The 15,381-nt window shown below is 36.0% G+C and overlaps 1 protein-coding gene across 9 annotated transcripts in view; it reads left to right on the top strand.

The window, feature by feature from the left end:
- Positions 1–15,381, top strand: part of CCSER2 (coiled-coil serine rich protein 2) — a 72,045-nt gene that overhangs the window by 51,476 nt on the left and 5,188 nt on the right. For 5 of the 9 annotated variants that reach the window (XM_083844336.1, XM_083844333.1, XM_083844337.1 and 2 more), the window contains 2 exons: positions 805–891; positions 1,926–2,024. In XM_083844336.1, coding sequence (XP_083700462.1) covers positions 805–891; positions 1,926–2,024 — 186 coding nt within the window. Of the gene's footprint in view, positions 1–804; positions 892–1,925; positions 2,025–9,870; positions 9,956–14,776; positions 14,817–15,381 lie in introns of all 9 variants that reach the window. The other 4 variants (XM_083844341.1, XM_083844339.1, XM_083844340.1 and 1 more) reach the window with 2 other exon arrangements.

Below are 15,381 nucleotides of genomic sequence, written 5' to 3'. Positions count from 1 at the left end.
CTCATGAGAGTGGGGTAGAGGGACAGAGAATCATGTCCATCAACCTGCTGGCCACACTGTTTTTGATACAGCCCAGGATGCAATTGGCTTTCTGGGTTGCAAGTACACACGGCCAGCTCACCTTTGGGCTTTCATTCACCAATATCCCGAAGCCCTCCTCTGCAGGGCTGCTCTCTATCTACTCATCACACAGCCTGTTATTGATGTTTGAGATTGCCCTGACCAAGCGCAGGACCTTATGCTTAGCATTGTTGAACTTCATGAGGTTTACACGAGCCAACCTCTCAAGCCTGTCAAAGTTCCTCTGGATGGCATCCCTTCCATCCAAAGTGCCAACACCACCACACAGCCTGGTATCGCTGGCAAACATGCTGAGGGTGCTCTCAATCCCACTGACCATGTTGCCAACAAAGATGTTAAATAATACCAGTCCAAATATTTCTACTACTAACAGAAATACTACTAGAGGCAGTATTTAATGGTTAGGGTATTTTTTTTTTAACTCCATGACACCAGTTTCTTGAATGACGGACGAATCTGTATTGAAATTGCAGCTGATTTACTTGCACGTTGTGAATGTAGGGAGTTGGTTAAACTCTCTTTGAAAGAGACTTTTAGTCAAGGTTCTTTGTTCTTAGTTGTATTTATCAGCCGACTTCACCAAATGAAAAAGATGAGGAAAGCATGTGCTAATATTACTGTTAGGGCTCCATGAACACCTGAAGTAGCATGTCCTGTAGAGGCGTTGAGTTAGGTTGTATAGCCCATATGGAAAACTTCGTATTGCCCAATGTTCTGTTGCAGACAGAAGATTTGGTGAATGAGATCAGGAAGCTTAAAGATGAACTGAAGAAAAAGGATGAAACAATCAACCAATTAGAGCATCAACTTGTAAGTATAATGTTAAATGCTTAATAAAATCCAAGTATGTACTTGGGGATCTTTAATTCAGTAGGGCCAGTCATGATTTTTTGTTTAATATTAAATTGACCAAATAAAAGTTACATCTCTGAAACTAGGGGACGCTTATCATAAATCAGGTCCAGATAAACACAGATATCCCCAGGCAAAATTATTTTATGCCTCTTCACTTTTTGTTCCTGTTCAGAGTAAACTTTGGGTTTTGCCATGTATATTTCTGCATTTGGTTCCAGCAAACTAGTCTGGTATGACAATTCTTGCAAAACAGTCCCATGTTCTCAAGCCATTTTCTGAAGCTATTTTAGATAAATTGCTTTTTGAATTTACTTGAAACTCATTGATTGATCTTGTCTCAATCAAAACCACAAAATAGAATGGAGGGGGGGGTATGATGTCACTTAAATGTATTTTGGGCTTTAGAAGAAAATTACAAATAGATTTCTGTGATGAGAATAACTTTTTATTTGTGATTTTCCTGTGCAGTCCATGCCATTTTCCTTGGCTAATGAGACTATTTATAACTGCTTTCATAACCCTTTTTAAATTAATGGTTGTGAAACTTAATTCACACTATAGGATGTGTTATGACATTGGATATGAAATTTCATTTTATAATAAGTTTCATAACAGTCCCCATGCACCTTCCCTTTGTTAAATGGTAGAAACACTTGTGTTTCAATTTCGTCTTGATATATACTGAGTAAAGCTTTTGAACATACCGTTACCTACCTGTTCATCTTCTTGATTAATTGCAGATATTTGCAATTACTGCATTTTTGTGCAGATGCATATGTATGATCCAGATCTTTCAAGTACCCTCCTGACAGGGAGACGTAGTCCTGGAGAATTAAATGTTAGATAAGCAATTAACACTAGACCAATACTCTATTTGTATCAATACAAAATAAACATGGTATTGACTTCTGGGCCTCAATGGTGCTTTTCAAGAATCTTTCCTAGTTGTTTTCTAATAAATTCTTCTTTCTCTTTCTTCGGGGGTTAAGGCCACTAGATGTAACTGCCAGAGAGACAACCATAAACCTTCAGGGGCAACGTCTGTGTGCGCTGATAAATTTACGCAAACCTCCTGGAGAAGGAGTTCTGTGAGTAAAATTTGCCACTCCTTCTTGGATATTACTTTGTATTTCACTCCCCAATTTTATTCTTAATTTTATTACACAAGTTGGCTGGCCTTATTTAAGAGATTATACTCTTAAATGAGTGTTCTATTCATACATCCTTACTGCTGTGTGTACCGTACACATTCTGTTGCTGACCTTTTCTTATTTATAAGTTTATTACAAGCTTTTATTTTAAAATATATAATTAAATTTTAGAATTTTGTGTTTAATCATATTTTGCACTGTTTATGTTACAGGCAGCCCACGCCGTATATCTAAGCATACATTAAGACACTTTCCTATCTTGATTTTCAAGTCATAGGTATTCATATCTGTTTTTCGTTGTTGAAGTTTCATTGCTGCTGTGCACGTGTTTGAAGAAAAGTAACAGTGTATTCTAACTCTCAGTCCCTAAGTGTAAAAAACAACAGCAACAACAGAAAAGTTAATATTTTTTTTCAATCATTTATTTGAAGAACTTAGCTTATTCAAAAAATTATTGGGTGAAAATCACTTTGACAAAGGACATGTTCATTCCCATATGTTGTTGCATGGATCATATTTGCTTCCATTATACAACATTGTTAAATTATACAACATTGTTAAATTCTTCAAGGATCAGTAATGGAGTACTTAAGATGATGTGAGGGGAGGCAACACTTTTGATATTAAATAATAAGGAAATGTCTTTGAACAAGGCTTTTATCAGTCACCAGCAAATAGTCTTCAGATCATAATCTTGCAGCTACTGCTTCTAGAGAGAGAATCCTGAGAGATTTCTTTGGAAGATTAAAAATGGATTAGAATTCTTGTTTCCTTTTACCCTGCCACTAGTTATTTGATGTCAGATTGTAGTAAAGATGAATCACCCCTGCCAGCCCTCTAAAACTATTCTTTTAAATATCTGGTGCTAGGATAGGAATACCACCATGTGGTATGATTAGCAGTTGCTAGCAAACACTTTCTCCTGTTGAGACCTAGCTTTTCAACATTTTTTCCAGAAAGCACCCAAAGTAAAGAGAACATAACCTTAACTGTCTCTTAGTTTGTTCTGGCACCTCTGTTCCAGTAAGTAAGTGTAATGTCCTTGATGTTCCATTCTGTTATCCTATGTCTTTGAAGCTCTTGTATTATTTCTTTTTCCCAGGCTTTAATTTCATCTGTGACATTCATATAATGTTTTTCTACACTGATACTGTGCCTAAGTTAGTGGTTATTGTTGGTGGTCCTTTTTTTTCCGATCTCATTTTCAATGTAAATTCAGAGACAGATTAGTAACTATTAAAAGTTAATTGCTAACTGCAGAAGTTTCGGTTTGAGCAACCTGTATTACTAATTTGTAAGACAAAAATATTGGAGGAGATGGAGAACGGGAGGAAGCTAAGACATTAAATCTCAGGTAAAGGATTCATTTAACCCCATTATCTCTTTGATCAAGGTGAAGTACACTCCTTTGAACTTATTCAGTACTTTTGCTTGAAAATATACTATTGTCATACGGAAATTAATTCAGGTTAAGGGAGAATATCTTTTTTTTAAAAAAAGGGCTTACCACTATGTTCCTGGTTGGGTGTGTCTTTATATACATTTATGTATACACATAATGAACCTCTCAGTATTTTTTATCTTTACATGTGAAATTTCTCAAGACAATTGATAGTGGAATTGGAAAATGCAAAGTATTGACAAATGTTCAAAATAAACTGCTTTTCAGGAACTGTTGTTTGTAAATAATAGCTCAAAGTTTTTTGGCAGAATGCTTACAGAATGACTCCATGAAACTTAAAAGCAAATGAGAAGACATTGAAAACAAACAAACAAAACCCAAAACAAACAAATTGATAGTAGCTGCTTAAGGCAGGATTTCTTGAACGGCAGCAGTTTTGCTGCTGTAGCCAAGTTCCAGTTCTAATAATCAGACCTCAGTTTTCTGGTTTAATAGTTCCTTTGCTGTATGCTTTATTGCATGGTTTAATATAAGTAGAATAAATGTAGATAAAGCCTTGACATGAAGTTATTGTCGATCTGGAACTCAATAACACAAAATGTCACTTGCAGTGGAAAGCAGAAGTAAGCTACGTTTTCTTGAGGGAGGAACTTTGTTCTAACAGTTCACAAATTTTAGTAGAACTGATACTGTGTTTTAATTTGTGAAGCATAAATAAGTCCTTGAACATACTTAGTCACTTTTTCAAGAAATACTTCCATAAATGTGCTTAACAAACTTTGTTAACGTAGTGGTATATAACGAATAGTTGCTGGAATAAGCTAGAGACTAGTGAGAGTGGAAATAAGCTATTAAAAGATCTCAGAAATTTAAGACCATGTTAATTGCAGTAGTTTATTGCAATTTTACTCTCTACTTAAAATATCTAATATTCATGATTGCTTCATGGTTTTCCTAGTGAATAGACACGTAAGTATCATTAAACGTATTCTTTCAAAAATTTTATATTATCAGTTTGTTTCTTTATTACCAGATACAGTTCTAGAAAATGGCCCATGTTGATGTGAAAATAAATTTGGGGTTATTCTTAAGAGACCACAAATTTTTTGAAAGTACTTCTATGGGGGGCAAGGGTTATATTTAGAGGTAAATATGCCCATAAATGTGAGCTGTGTAACTTTAGGTTAATTCTTCAAACCTGTTTTGAAAACTGGGCATATTAAAATTTAATAGCTACTTATTGCCCGGTCACACTCTGGTTGTTACATGGTACGTCTTGTGTCCTGCAAGTATGCTAAAAACTGCATTATATAATTTGATTGTGTATATAGACAATGATAATTTAGAGGCAACCATTCTTTTTGGTTAGCCATCCTCAGAATAAAGTCTTGTGCAGGTATTGACTGCCAGGGTAGAGCATGACACGTCTAGACGGATTTTATATACATCTCTTATACTGAATTCACTTCTAGTCAATATATTCGTTCTGTTTAACTATCATGAGAATAATAAAAGTAAAAACTTGATGGAAGTTTTGAATACAAAGTTACCTGAGGAATTTAATGTTGATGGAGAAAGCTTACAGGGAGAAAAAATATGAGCATTACCACAATTGTCTTGCATGTTTTGCAGCATTGTTTTTGTAATACAAAATAGTGAAAGATACTGAGATTTTAAAGGTACTAACAGGGGTTAGATGTCTTCAATTTCTGTTGTCAAGTTATTTGATGTCTTGAACTAGAAAGGTTGTTTGCAGATAGTGAGAAGTGAAGTACATTAAGCTAACTATAAGCCCCTGAATTTGGATGAACATGCCTGTGAAAAATTCTGGCCCTGAGGTCCAGTTCCTTAGCAGAACATGATTCAAGTGCTCTCCTGTGCCTTGAAACAGTAAATAGTAACAGTAAGAGCTGACTTTCTCCTCTGTCTCAGAGTAGCAAGTGGTGATGAGATTTATTTTACTTTTTAAAGGTTATATATAATTTCACTCTTGTCTCTTGTAAAACAATAGAAAAACTCAGTGTGCACAGGAGCATGCATATTCTTGTTCTTTGCTACACCTCTTTTCTACTTCTGCGCTGAGATATTCTTTACCTTCCATTAGTGTATTGTTCCAGCTGCTTGTTCCAAAGCCTTTCACATCAATTGTTTCGGTGAACCTTCATAATGCTTTGGTTGTCTTTGTATTGTTGTCTTTGAGTATTTTCTTCCCTGAGCTATAAATCTTCAGTATGCTTTGATTCTGCAACTTTAAATTTCCAGGTATTGAAGCCTAGTTGCTATGTAAGTGTTTATCTTCACATTTGGCATAGGTTTCTCCCATTGTCCAGCACTTCTCTGCTGTGCTGTTCACTTGCTGATCTGTTTTAATATACTAAAAAAGACCACTAATGCATGTACTTTCTTGGCGACACAGTACCATGACTGGACTAGATAGTCTTGTGCACCTGCTTCTTGCTTTGTTACAGTGATGCTGCATGACATGTAGGCATGTGCAGAGCAGAGGTCCTTTAAATCTTTCACAGCAGTTCTTGTTTGTTCAGTCTAAAACCAGCACATAAATCTTGATGTTCTCTACTTCCAAGAATACCATTGCATGTCAGAGCTGTTCATTTATAATCTTCCTGGGTGTTAGGCTAGCAAAAGGAAACAGCTGCGAAAACATTTTGTTTGCATTGATACTTGGAGTATGTCATTGTAAATTTGTTCATGAGGTGGTGCTCTGAGTTTGTATGGGACAGCTGGCAATGCTAGGTGAGACAGCAAAGACAGACGTGGATAAAAGTGGGTTTTGCCTGCATTTGTTTCTGTAACAGGAAAGACATTTTAAAGCAAAGCAGTAGTGGTTTTGGATATTGCTGTATCCTTGGAAAAATAGCTGCAATGTTTGGCTGTTGGTCTAAGATTACTATGCAGCAGTACCTTAGAACTATTTCTCTTGTCCTGTTCTGGCAAAAGCAATTGCTTTTATTCATGTGATTGCTTATTCTAAGGTTGAGGTCTCTTCCTAGCAATGGAAAACTCTGGCCTTAATATCATTGTAGTAGCATTTTTCTAAAAACGAATCCTCCTGGCCCCCACCAAGTTTTGCAGTGCAGTGAAGGTCGAAACTTCAGGTCAAAGGTTTTAGCAGCAATTGTACGATTCATCACATTCTGTGAAAAACGTTCATCACTTTGTTCTGGTTTGTAGGCTGCGTGATCTCAATTGGTCTCGTTTTTCCACCCTTTTCCTGAGTATTTTGCCTGGTACTAAATTCTGAATCACTTTTCTGTTGGGATGTTTCTGTTGTTTCACAATTTCAGTATCTGGGAAATGAGAGGAATGGGACTTAAGTTTAGGGCCTGGATGCACATAACAGCTGAGGGGAGGAGCTGTGGGGACTGCTGTCTAAAGTTAAAGTGCAAGTGTAAAGACCTGCATCACACTAAGCTTCAGAACCTAGAAGAATACTATTGGTTTTCGCACTTTTACATAATTCATTTTTTAAAATAAACTTAGGTAAGTAGTGTTCTCATCTTTCAATTCTACCAGTGTTTGCTTATTGGTTTTAGAGGCTCTTTAATAGTCAAGCAAAAAAAGATTGTTTTTCACATCTCTTCCGTATATTCTTTAGGAAACTACTATTTTCTGTATGTTTTAAATATATGCCATAATCTAGGAGACACACTTATTTGTCTGTATGTGTTTTTTTCCTGTTCTTTGGATTTCTTGGGAGCATCAGCATATGTTTGACTAATGGGGGAGTGAATGTGAGTCATTCTGGAAAGAAGAGCTTTGTAGATTTCTTTGCTGAAGTTCTGTAAAATGCTATTAAAAGAAAAGTCATCTTTTCTTAAGCCAGCCTTACTGTCAGATACCCCTCTTTTAATGTAATGTATCTGAGGATCAGTACAGTCTTTATCATTAAAAAAAAAAAAAATCAACTTGAAATACCCCCACTGATAAATTCCCAACACTGTATTTCTTGTTTCTTATTCAGTTCCACTGATGTTGATTTTTAATTACTTTATTTAATGTACAATTAGGCAATGCTATTATGATTTCTGCAAAGGAGAAATCTAGCTTTTGAGATTTGCCTGCATGGAGCAATGTAATCTCTGAAGACTGCTGCCAGAGGAATAGCTGGTTCTGCTTCTCAGTTTATAGAATGTTCTCTGGCATCAGTGAGAAGGGAACTGAACCATGCCTGGAGAGCAGTTTATTTTAGCAGGCAAAACACTGAAAGAAGTTATTTGCCCTTCCTTCATTTACTTCTCCAGTCAATGAGTAATGATTAAATACCATGAAGAATTACAGAGAAGACTGTATTTAGGGCTGTGCTTCGACGTGCTAATATGGATGCTTAAAAAGCTCTGCAATGTATCAATACGTCTAAATACTTCTTTGCTTTTACAGTAATATCATGCCTTTTGTAGATCAGCTGGCTTGTACTTGCCTTAATCCCTTTCTTTAAAGGAAGGAAGAAAATATAAAATTTTCACCTATCCTCTTAATTTAATGCCTTAATGTCAAAGAAATCTAACAGGAAAAAAAAAAAAAAACAAAAAACACCACCGGTGACAAAAAAACACATTGCCGTGTTGAAGAGGCCTTTAGAAGATGAGACCTGTACCTGATGATACTGGGCTTTTCTACAGTCTGGAGATTATGTTATGTTTAGAGAATGGGAAGAATTTTCTGTTGTTGTTCCTCCACCATGACAGGATAAAATGTGAGCAAGCCTACTACGGCTGGCCTGAAAAATGTAGTCTTCTTTTGTACAGTGTTGTGTGAATGTAAAGCTTTTGTTAATCTCATCAATCACTGATCAATTCATCTTGTTTCTAGGAATATTTCTGTTTTTAATACAGTATATTACATTGTTTTGTAATACTGCTTAACTGAAACTAGGTATGTTCTTTCGTGCAGCAGTCTAAAAATTGTGTGAACATTGATGACTACTGATGGAGGGCTATAAGAACATGTTAAATAATCAATATCTCCATCTAGAGATAATTGGATAAAAAAATAAATTTTTTCCTTGCAATTTCTTTCGAGTAATTGTCTCAGCTTCTGAAGAATAAAGAAGTCTTCTCAACTTTTTTCTTTATTTCCTGTTCTAGTTTGTGTTCTAACTAACAAAGTCTAAGACTTGATTTAAATGGGATGCATTAAGTTATGTCTTAACAGGAATGAAACTTGGAGTAATGATGGATAAAATCTAATTAGATGAAGACAAGTGGTAGTTCAGAGGAGTGTTTAAACTTCTGCTAGGATAAGTAAAATAATATTTGCTAGGATAAATAAAAGCAGAATATTTTTTGTAGAAATAATTTGATGCTTAATATTCTTTTAAAAGAAGCATGGAAATAAAATTCTGCTGAATTATTTGTCCAGCCTTGGACAAAGGGCAATATGATATGCAACTGATAGGCCAGCAGAGAAACAAGAGGAGAGGAGCAGATTGTGTTCTTGTCAATTCTGATAGAGATGTTTGTTCAGCTGTGTTATACCTGCTATATGAGGGAATGCTACAAATGGTTGCTGTTGCTGTCTGTTGGTTACTGGTAGCCAGGAAGCAATGGCAGTCCTTATTCTCAGCACCAGTATTCCAGAGCCTGCTGAAACAGACATTTTTAATTGGTAAACAAAGGGATTTTAGAGACCTAAAGCTGTCTTGCTGAAATAGGAAATCAAGATGGTCTAATTTAAAAGGGTAATTCCAACTTGGGTAGGTTTCCTTTAAAGGGAAAAATGATAAACAACATAAAGTTACTTTTCCTTGGATCACTTCTTCAGTTATCTGAAACGTCTGACAGCCAAACCTTGCATGTCATTGACATACATAGTCACAATTCTCTGATCCTGTAGAAGAAAGCTCAAGCTCTTAAAACGAAATGCAAAGAAAACATTTAAATGTCACCTCTCCTCCTTCACATTCAGTAATACTATCAAAATGCAGCAGGCTTTGCTAGGAAATGTTTTCTGAGATAGAATCTTTTTGTTGTAAACTGAAGCTGATTGGTTTCCCAGTGGATTGGTATTGTTAACCAATGTACTAATCAGGGAGACATTTTAAAAACATTTTTGAACGCTATGAAAATAACAATTGTAGCATCCATTTTAACACGAAAAGTTCAGCTCCTATATTTTTCCCTTAAAAATATCTTTAACAGAAATGTGTACATATATATTGAATTAAAATGGATTTGTGTAAGACTTCTGGCTAGTTTAGGGCATTGTAATGTGGACTTTAAGGCTGCCTTAAAGTGGCAAAACTGTGAATATAACGATGCCTTTCTGGGGGAAAACAGAAAAGGTTGGTGTGGCTTTTTGGTGTCTTGTTTTTCCCTGTTCTCTTTTTTTATTATACTTCTCCCCCTCTCTCTTTCTGCACAGGGTGGGTATTCTGCTCCCTCCTTCTCTCCCTGGCAGGGCTCATTCCAGGGCATCCCTCGGACTGTTCCACCGCACCGCAGACAGAGTGAGTCTGTACCTCTCACTCATCTCCCTCACTGTGTTCCAGTAGAAGCTTTCCCTTTGCACGCACTGTTCATCTTGTAGTATCCTCCTTTTTCAGGCAGATTTACAGGCATACACAACAGTCTGTGGCTAACCAAATTGCTTCCTTCAGCCAGCATATAAGCAGCTACAACTTAGAGCTTTATAACAGATGTTAAACGCTGATTTACTTCAGCATTTCCTCAGGCAAAACCGAATAGGCCCCTGTTTCCCGTCTTGTCTTAACATAAATCTTGCTTGCTGCATTTTTCCCTTTTTTCATGGCTGTAATATACTCTCCTATTTGTGTGTTCTGTTTGCTCATGAGTCTGCATGTTTGCATATGTGGTTGTATTTACATAAATATGTTGTGGAAGTATGTAAAAATATTGTTGAGAAAAGTGTAGTTGCCATTGCCTCTCACAAGAAGTTTTCTTAACTTACAGAATGGCTTTCCTGAAACTAGTATTTTTTTTCCTCACGATGTTCATTGTAAAAAGACTTCTAATACATTGAAGTGGCTGTTGCAAAACCTGCATGATTTGCTAACATTGCTTTTGTGCTAGCTATAATACGGGCTGTTTTAAGATGCTTTTGTTCTCTTGGCTTGGATCTGCAAAACAAGACAATTGCTGATTTTAAAAATGTGTGCTTACATAATCATAGAGAAATGGTAAGTCTTATTTTGTGCTTGGGTATTGCATTGTAAACAGATAATTGTTCAGAGAAATATAACTGGTTAATAAAGCTAAAGTTATATTTTTAAAACTTACTGTAATTTGAAAATTACAGTGTTTGCTTAGCAATGTCCAAGAGTGTATTTGGACAGGAAATACAGTAAAATTATGGAAACGCTTAAAATTTCCAGCCCCAGCGGAGATCTGAAGAATAAACTGCACCTTGGAAAACTAAGCTTACATCTATTTCATTATTTGAAATAATACTACTGATTATTTCAAATGCAAGAAAAAAAATCTTGTAAATTATCTCAAATTATATTTCAAATACTCTCTTGACGTTTCTGTGACAATATTCATTTAATCAACTCACCAGGAATGCACTCTGTGTTTCATAGGCTGTTCTCTATGCCATAGAGGGATTCGCTTTGTTTCTCTGTGTGCGTATGTGTAAGTGTAATGAATGTAGAACCTCAAAAGCTGATCATCATGTGGTCTGTTTCTGGCTAGAGGGCAAGCCGTAGCACAGCATAGCTAGTTTGCTGTCCTGTCAGCAGAGAAATATTTTGAAAAGATAGCTATTAGATCCAAGGAACATATAAATACCATGTTTTTGGAGCTTACCAATCATAGAATGGGATGGTGGTGTCCAAGCTGCCAGATGTGCGCCTCTGTTGTCACATCATTCACTCTGACTGTCTTACAAAGAAGAAAACTTTGCTAATCTCTTACCAGTTCTGAGCCCCTACTTCGTTCTTCCACCAACAGCAGCAGCTTCTTTTTCAGGAACTCCATAGTGAACTTCCATTACTAAAGCTGGTTGGATTATTTAGTATACATATTATGTATTAAATTCTATGATTAATATTAATGAAAATAAAGTAGGTTAAAATTGATGTGATTAACCTAACTGGACTAATCAACTTAAACTCTAATTGCTGCTCAGGAAAATATTTTTATAATTGTTTCTAGCATTTTTCTTTGTCTAAGTATTTACCTTTTTGATCAAGGCTGAGAAAAAATTAAATATAAATTAAGAGGTATGTTGGAAATTCATCTGATGCTCAGAAGATCAGTGACTTATTACTTTTTTTTTTTTAGAGCAGGGCCCCATAAAGTAGCATACTACTAGAATTATCATTAGCATCCTTCTGTCCCTACACTACCTCTTCCCTTGGTTTTGTGGTTTTAGGTCTCCTGCCTTTTGAGTTGGTAGGGAATGCCGAAGGTGGGATTTTGAGGCAAGTGGTGAGCTGGGTGTCACCACTAAGAACAGGAAAAGCTTACAGTCAAATTAGTGTTGTTTTGCAATAATATAGAGAAGTTGTTGGGACCACAAAGGAATCTCAGTGCTGTTTGGCTATTTTTTTTTTTGTCTGGAGATGCTGGAATTCAGGCATCTGTAAATTCTTCTTTTTTTCTTCTGTAAAATTCTTCTGTAAAATTTCTTCTGTAAATTCTGCCTAAAGTCTGCATGAACTGGAACATAAGATGTTCTGTCTCAACATCAGGGAGCATTTCCTTACTGCACAGGTGATGGAGCGCTGCCACGGGCTGCCCAGAGAGGTGGAAGACTCCTCTTTAGGGATCTTCAAAAGCCACCTGGGCATGGTGCTGGGCACCCTGCTTTGGGAGGCCCTGAGCAGGGGTTTGGCCCAGATGGTCTCCAGAGGTCCCTGCCAACCCCAACCACTCTGAGTCTGAGAAATTCAGGATTCCAAACCTAAAATAGCATCTGCACTTGTGAATGATGTAGGTTTCTTTGGTATGTTGTTGTTAGGTGATGGATACATAGAACACTTGCAAACACAGTAGATTGAGGGTATAATTCTCTAAACTGTTCATATTTATTTGTTTACAGCAGCCATAAAAGTACAGTATACACAGGGCAGGTAATATTTGCCTGCTGTGTAATATTATAGTACTGTACTGTATACAGTTCTGTTAGCACCAGTGACAGGGTTAGCATGCCTACTGCTTAAGTTGTCCTAAGAACCTGCCATAACACTTCGTTATTGTGCTTTGGAATTGGATACCGTGTTTTGTAATTTTAATGAGAACTATTTTTGTAATACTTCATGTTGTTTCAACAGCCTGAGAAACAATTCAGCATTTTATATTTCATAAACATTTTCCCAATAATACAATTTCATTCTTACATTGATTTTTATTATTATTATTTTATGTTTTTATTCATATAATTTGTGTTGAACTCAGCTCTTATGCTGTTCCTTTTTTTTTTTTTTTCTTGGTGGTAGGATATAATTTGATGACATAGCAAATTTTCTTCAGTACCACTTGAAACTTTTGTATTTAGAAACTTTTGTGTTTGTATTCTGGAGCTTTAATGATGCAGCTCTAGAAATGCAGCATGTAGAATACAGATTTTCAATGAATTGACTACAAACCGTTAAAATATTATACCAGTTTCTGTAGATGCCTAACCCCATGTACTTCTCCATACAGAAACAGATGAAAGCTGTTTTGTTGCTCACCTCAAGAATTGCAGTTTACATCTGTTTACTATGTACTTTGTGAGGAAATTTAGAGCTTCTGTATTAAAGCATTACAAATAAAGGTAATCTAATTCTAGCAGGTGATATGTAGCTTTTTATCACCAACAAGAAAGCTGCTGTATGCATGTTGATTATAAATCAGGAGCGTGCTTCACTTTTTCATGCCTTTTTTTTTTTTTTTAAACCAAGGTATATTGCTTAACATTGTCGTGTTTCTGTGATTAATCTAAGACTTCATTGACCAATTCAGGTTCTTGGTATGGTGTGCAAAGTGTTAATGTTAGGAGGACAAATTTGCCTCAGAAAATTGCCTTGGAAGTTCTATGACCCTCATGTGAAGAGTGACAAATTATTAAAAATGTCCTGGAATGATTATATTATTGTCCTTTATATATACGTATTTGTGCTGTGAGAGATTAGTGTGCAGCTTGGACTACAGTCGAAATATTTCTTGTATTAGCTGTGTTTCCAAACAAAACTCAATTTTATGTGTGGTCATAATTTTGTTTGTTGCACATATATCTGAGTTTATGGATGAAATACCTGCCTTGATATAGCTATACATAATTTCAAGTAATTTTTCTTTAAGACAATATTTTTCTTGTAGAAAGTTGTTTTTATATCCAGACTACACAGAAAAAAAGTCCATGCTGTGCCATATTACTAATTATTTTACTACCCTATACAAGGGGGAATGATGGTTTGGAGAAGGAAAAAAAAAAAAAAAACGAAGCCCAATAACAAAATATTAGGCTTGTTTTGTATTGTAGTTTGAGGTGATATAACATGCTAGAATACTATCTCATGATTTTATAATACAGGTATAATACAGCTAGCTGGGAGAGAACGGGAAAAAAATATCCAAAATGAAAGTATTGACAAATGCTGCAGATTTAAGGTGCAAAATCTTGGATGTTCGCCAGAGGTAGAAAATGACAGCTTTCCAGTGTAGCCTTCCAGCAAGGCTACATCTTCAAATGAAGGGCTGTGAAATGGTAGCTTATCCTGTGCCATGGCAGTGAGATAAGGGATGTCAGATTGATCAGAAACTGAAAAACTTATGGGGCAAGAAGGTTTGTCGTCTTCCTTGCTCCCTACCCCTTTCCAAAAAGAAGAAACTGATAGTTTGGAGTCTCTTCAGGCTCCTGAGTGAGTTGCAAGGAAGATGGGTAAAGGCAACAAGGTCAAAATATGTAATACAGTTTATCTTACGATGTTGCTATTCATTGTTAGATATCTAACGTGTATGTATGTGGATGCAGACACTTTTGATGTATACATTTTTAATCATACACAAATTCTAGTTACTATTCTTAATGGTATTTGAAGTGTAAGAGATGAAATGTGCTAAAGACTTCAAGTTTGAAGAACAAAGGTGTTCCATGCAAGTCTTGCTATAAATATTGTTCATACTGCGTTACTAAAACACTACTGCTATCTTTTGTTTCTTGAAGATGGATTAAAAACAAGAGGGGGATGTGCTAATTGCAATTTAAATGATGAAAAGTTGCAGTTCTGTCATGGCAATTGCTAAATGTTTTGTCTTGGTCCTCTGACATCATTGTCCTTGTCTTTTTCTTGTCTCTGCTTTCCCATTATGCCATTGGCAAGGAGTTGAGAAGTTAGTCCATTACTTCTGTGATAAAGCGTGGTACAGTACAACTTCAGATTTCTTCCCATCTCCTCCTCATGCATTTTCACTGTTGTTTTTTTGCCCTGTGCATGATGCATGTCTATTGGAGATGTGCATGCAGTTCTGATTTCCCATTGCTTTGCTTCCTTCATTCCTCAAAATACCACAGGGAGAAAATGTCTGTATTTCATTCTGCAGAGTTATTGTATGGGGAGTTGAGATGGGTATTCAGATTAGAGATGTAGAATAACCAAAGCAAAACTGAAGGGAATTTTACAGTAGGGATACTGCAATGACTATGACTGTCATGGGCACACTGATACAACTACTTTATCAGTATAACATATTTGTATTTTTATTGGCTTTTTGTTGGAAAACTATCTCAGTGGTTCAATACTGAGTGTTAATGGTAAACTTCTTTGCAGATATGTTGTCATTTTTCTCTGGATGATGAGAGAAACAAAAGAATCTTAGCCTAATGCGGTAGGAACTGTAATTTAGTCTTCTTGATGCATCAGTATATCCAAGTCTTTAAAGCTCTTGCCGTTACAGAAAAGACTGGTCCCTTGTCTTGCAAAAAAGG

Source organism: Anser anser (assembly GCF_964211835.1).
Source record: "Anser anser genome assembly, chromosome: 7".
Lineage (NCBI taxonomy): Eukaryota > Metazoa > Chordata > Aves > Anseriformes > Anatidae > Anser > Anser anser.
This window is presented reverse-complemented; position numbering and strand designations above follow the sequence as displayed.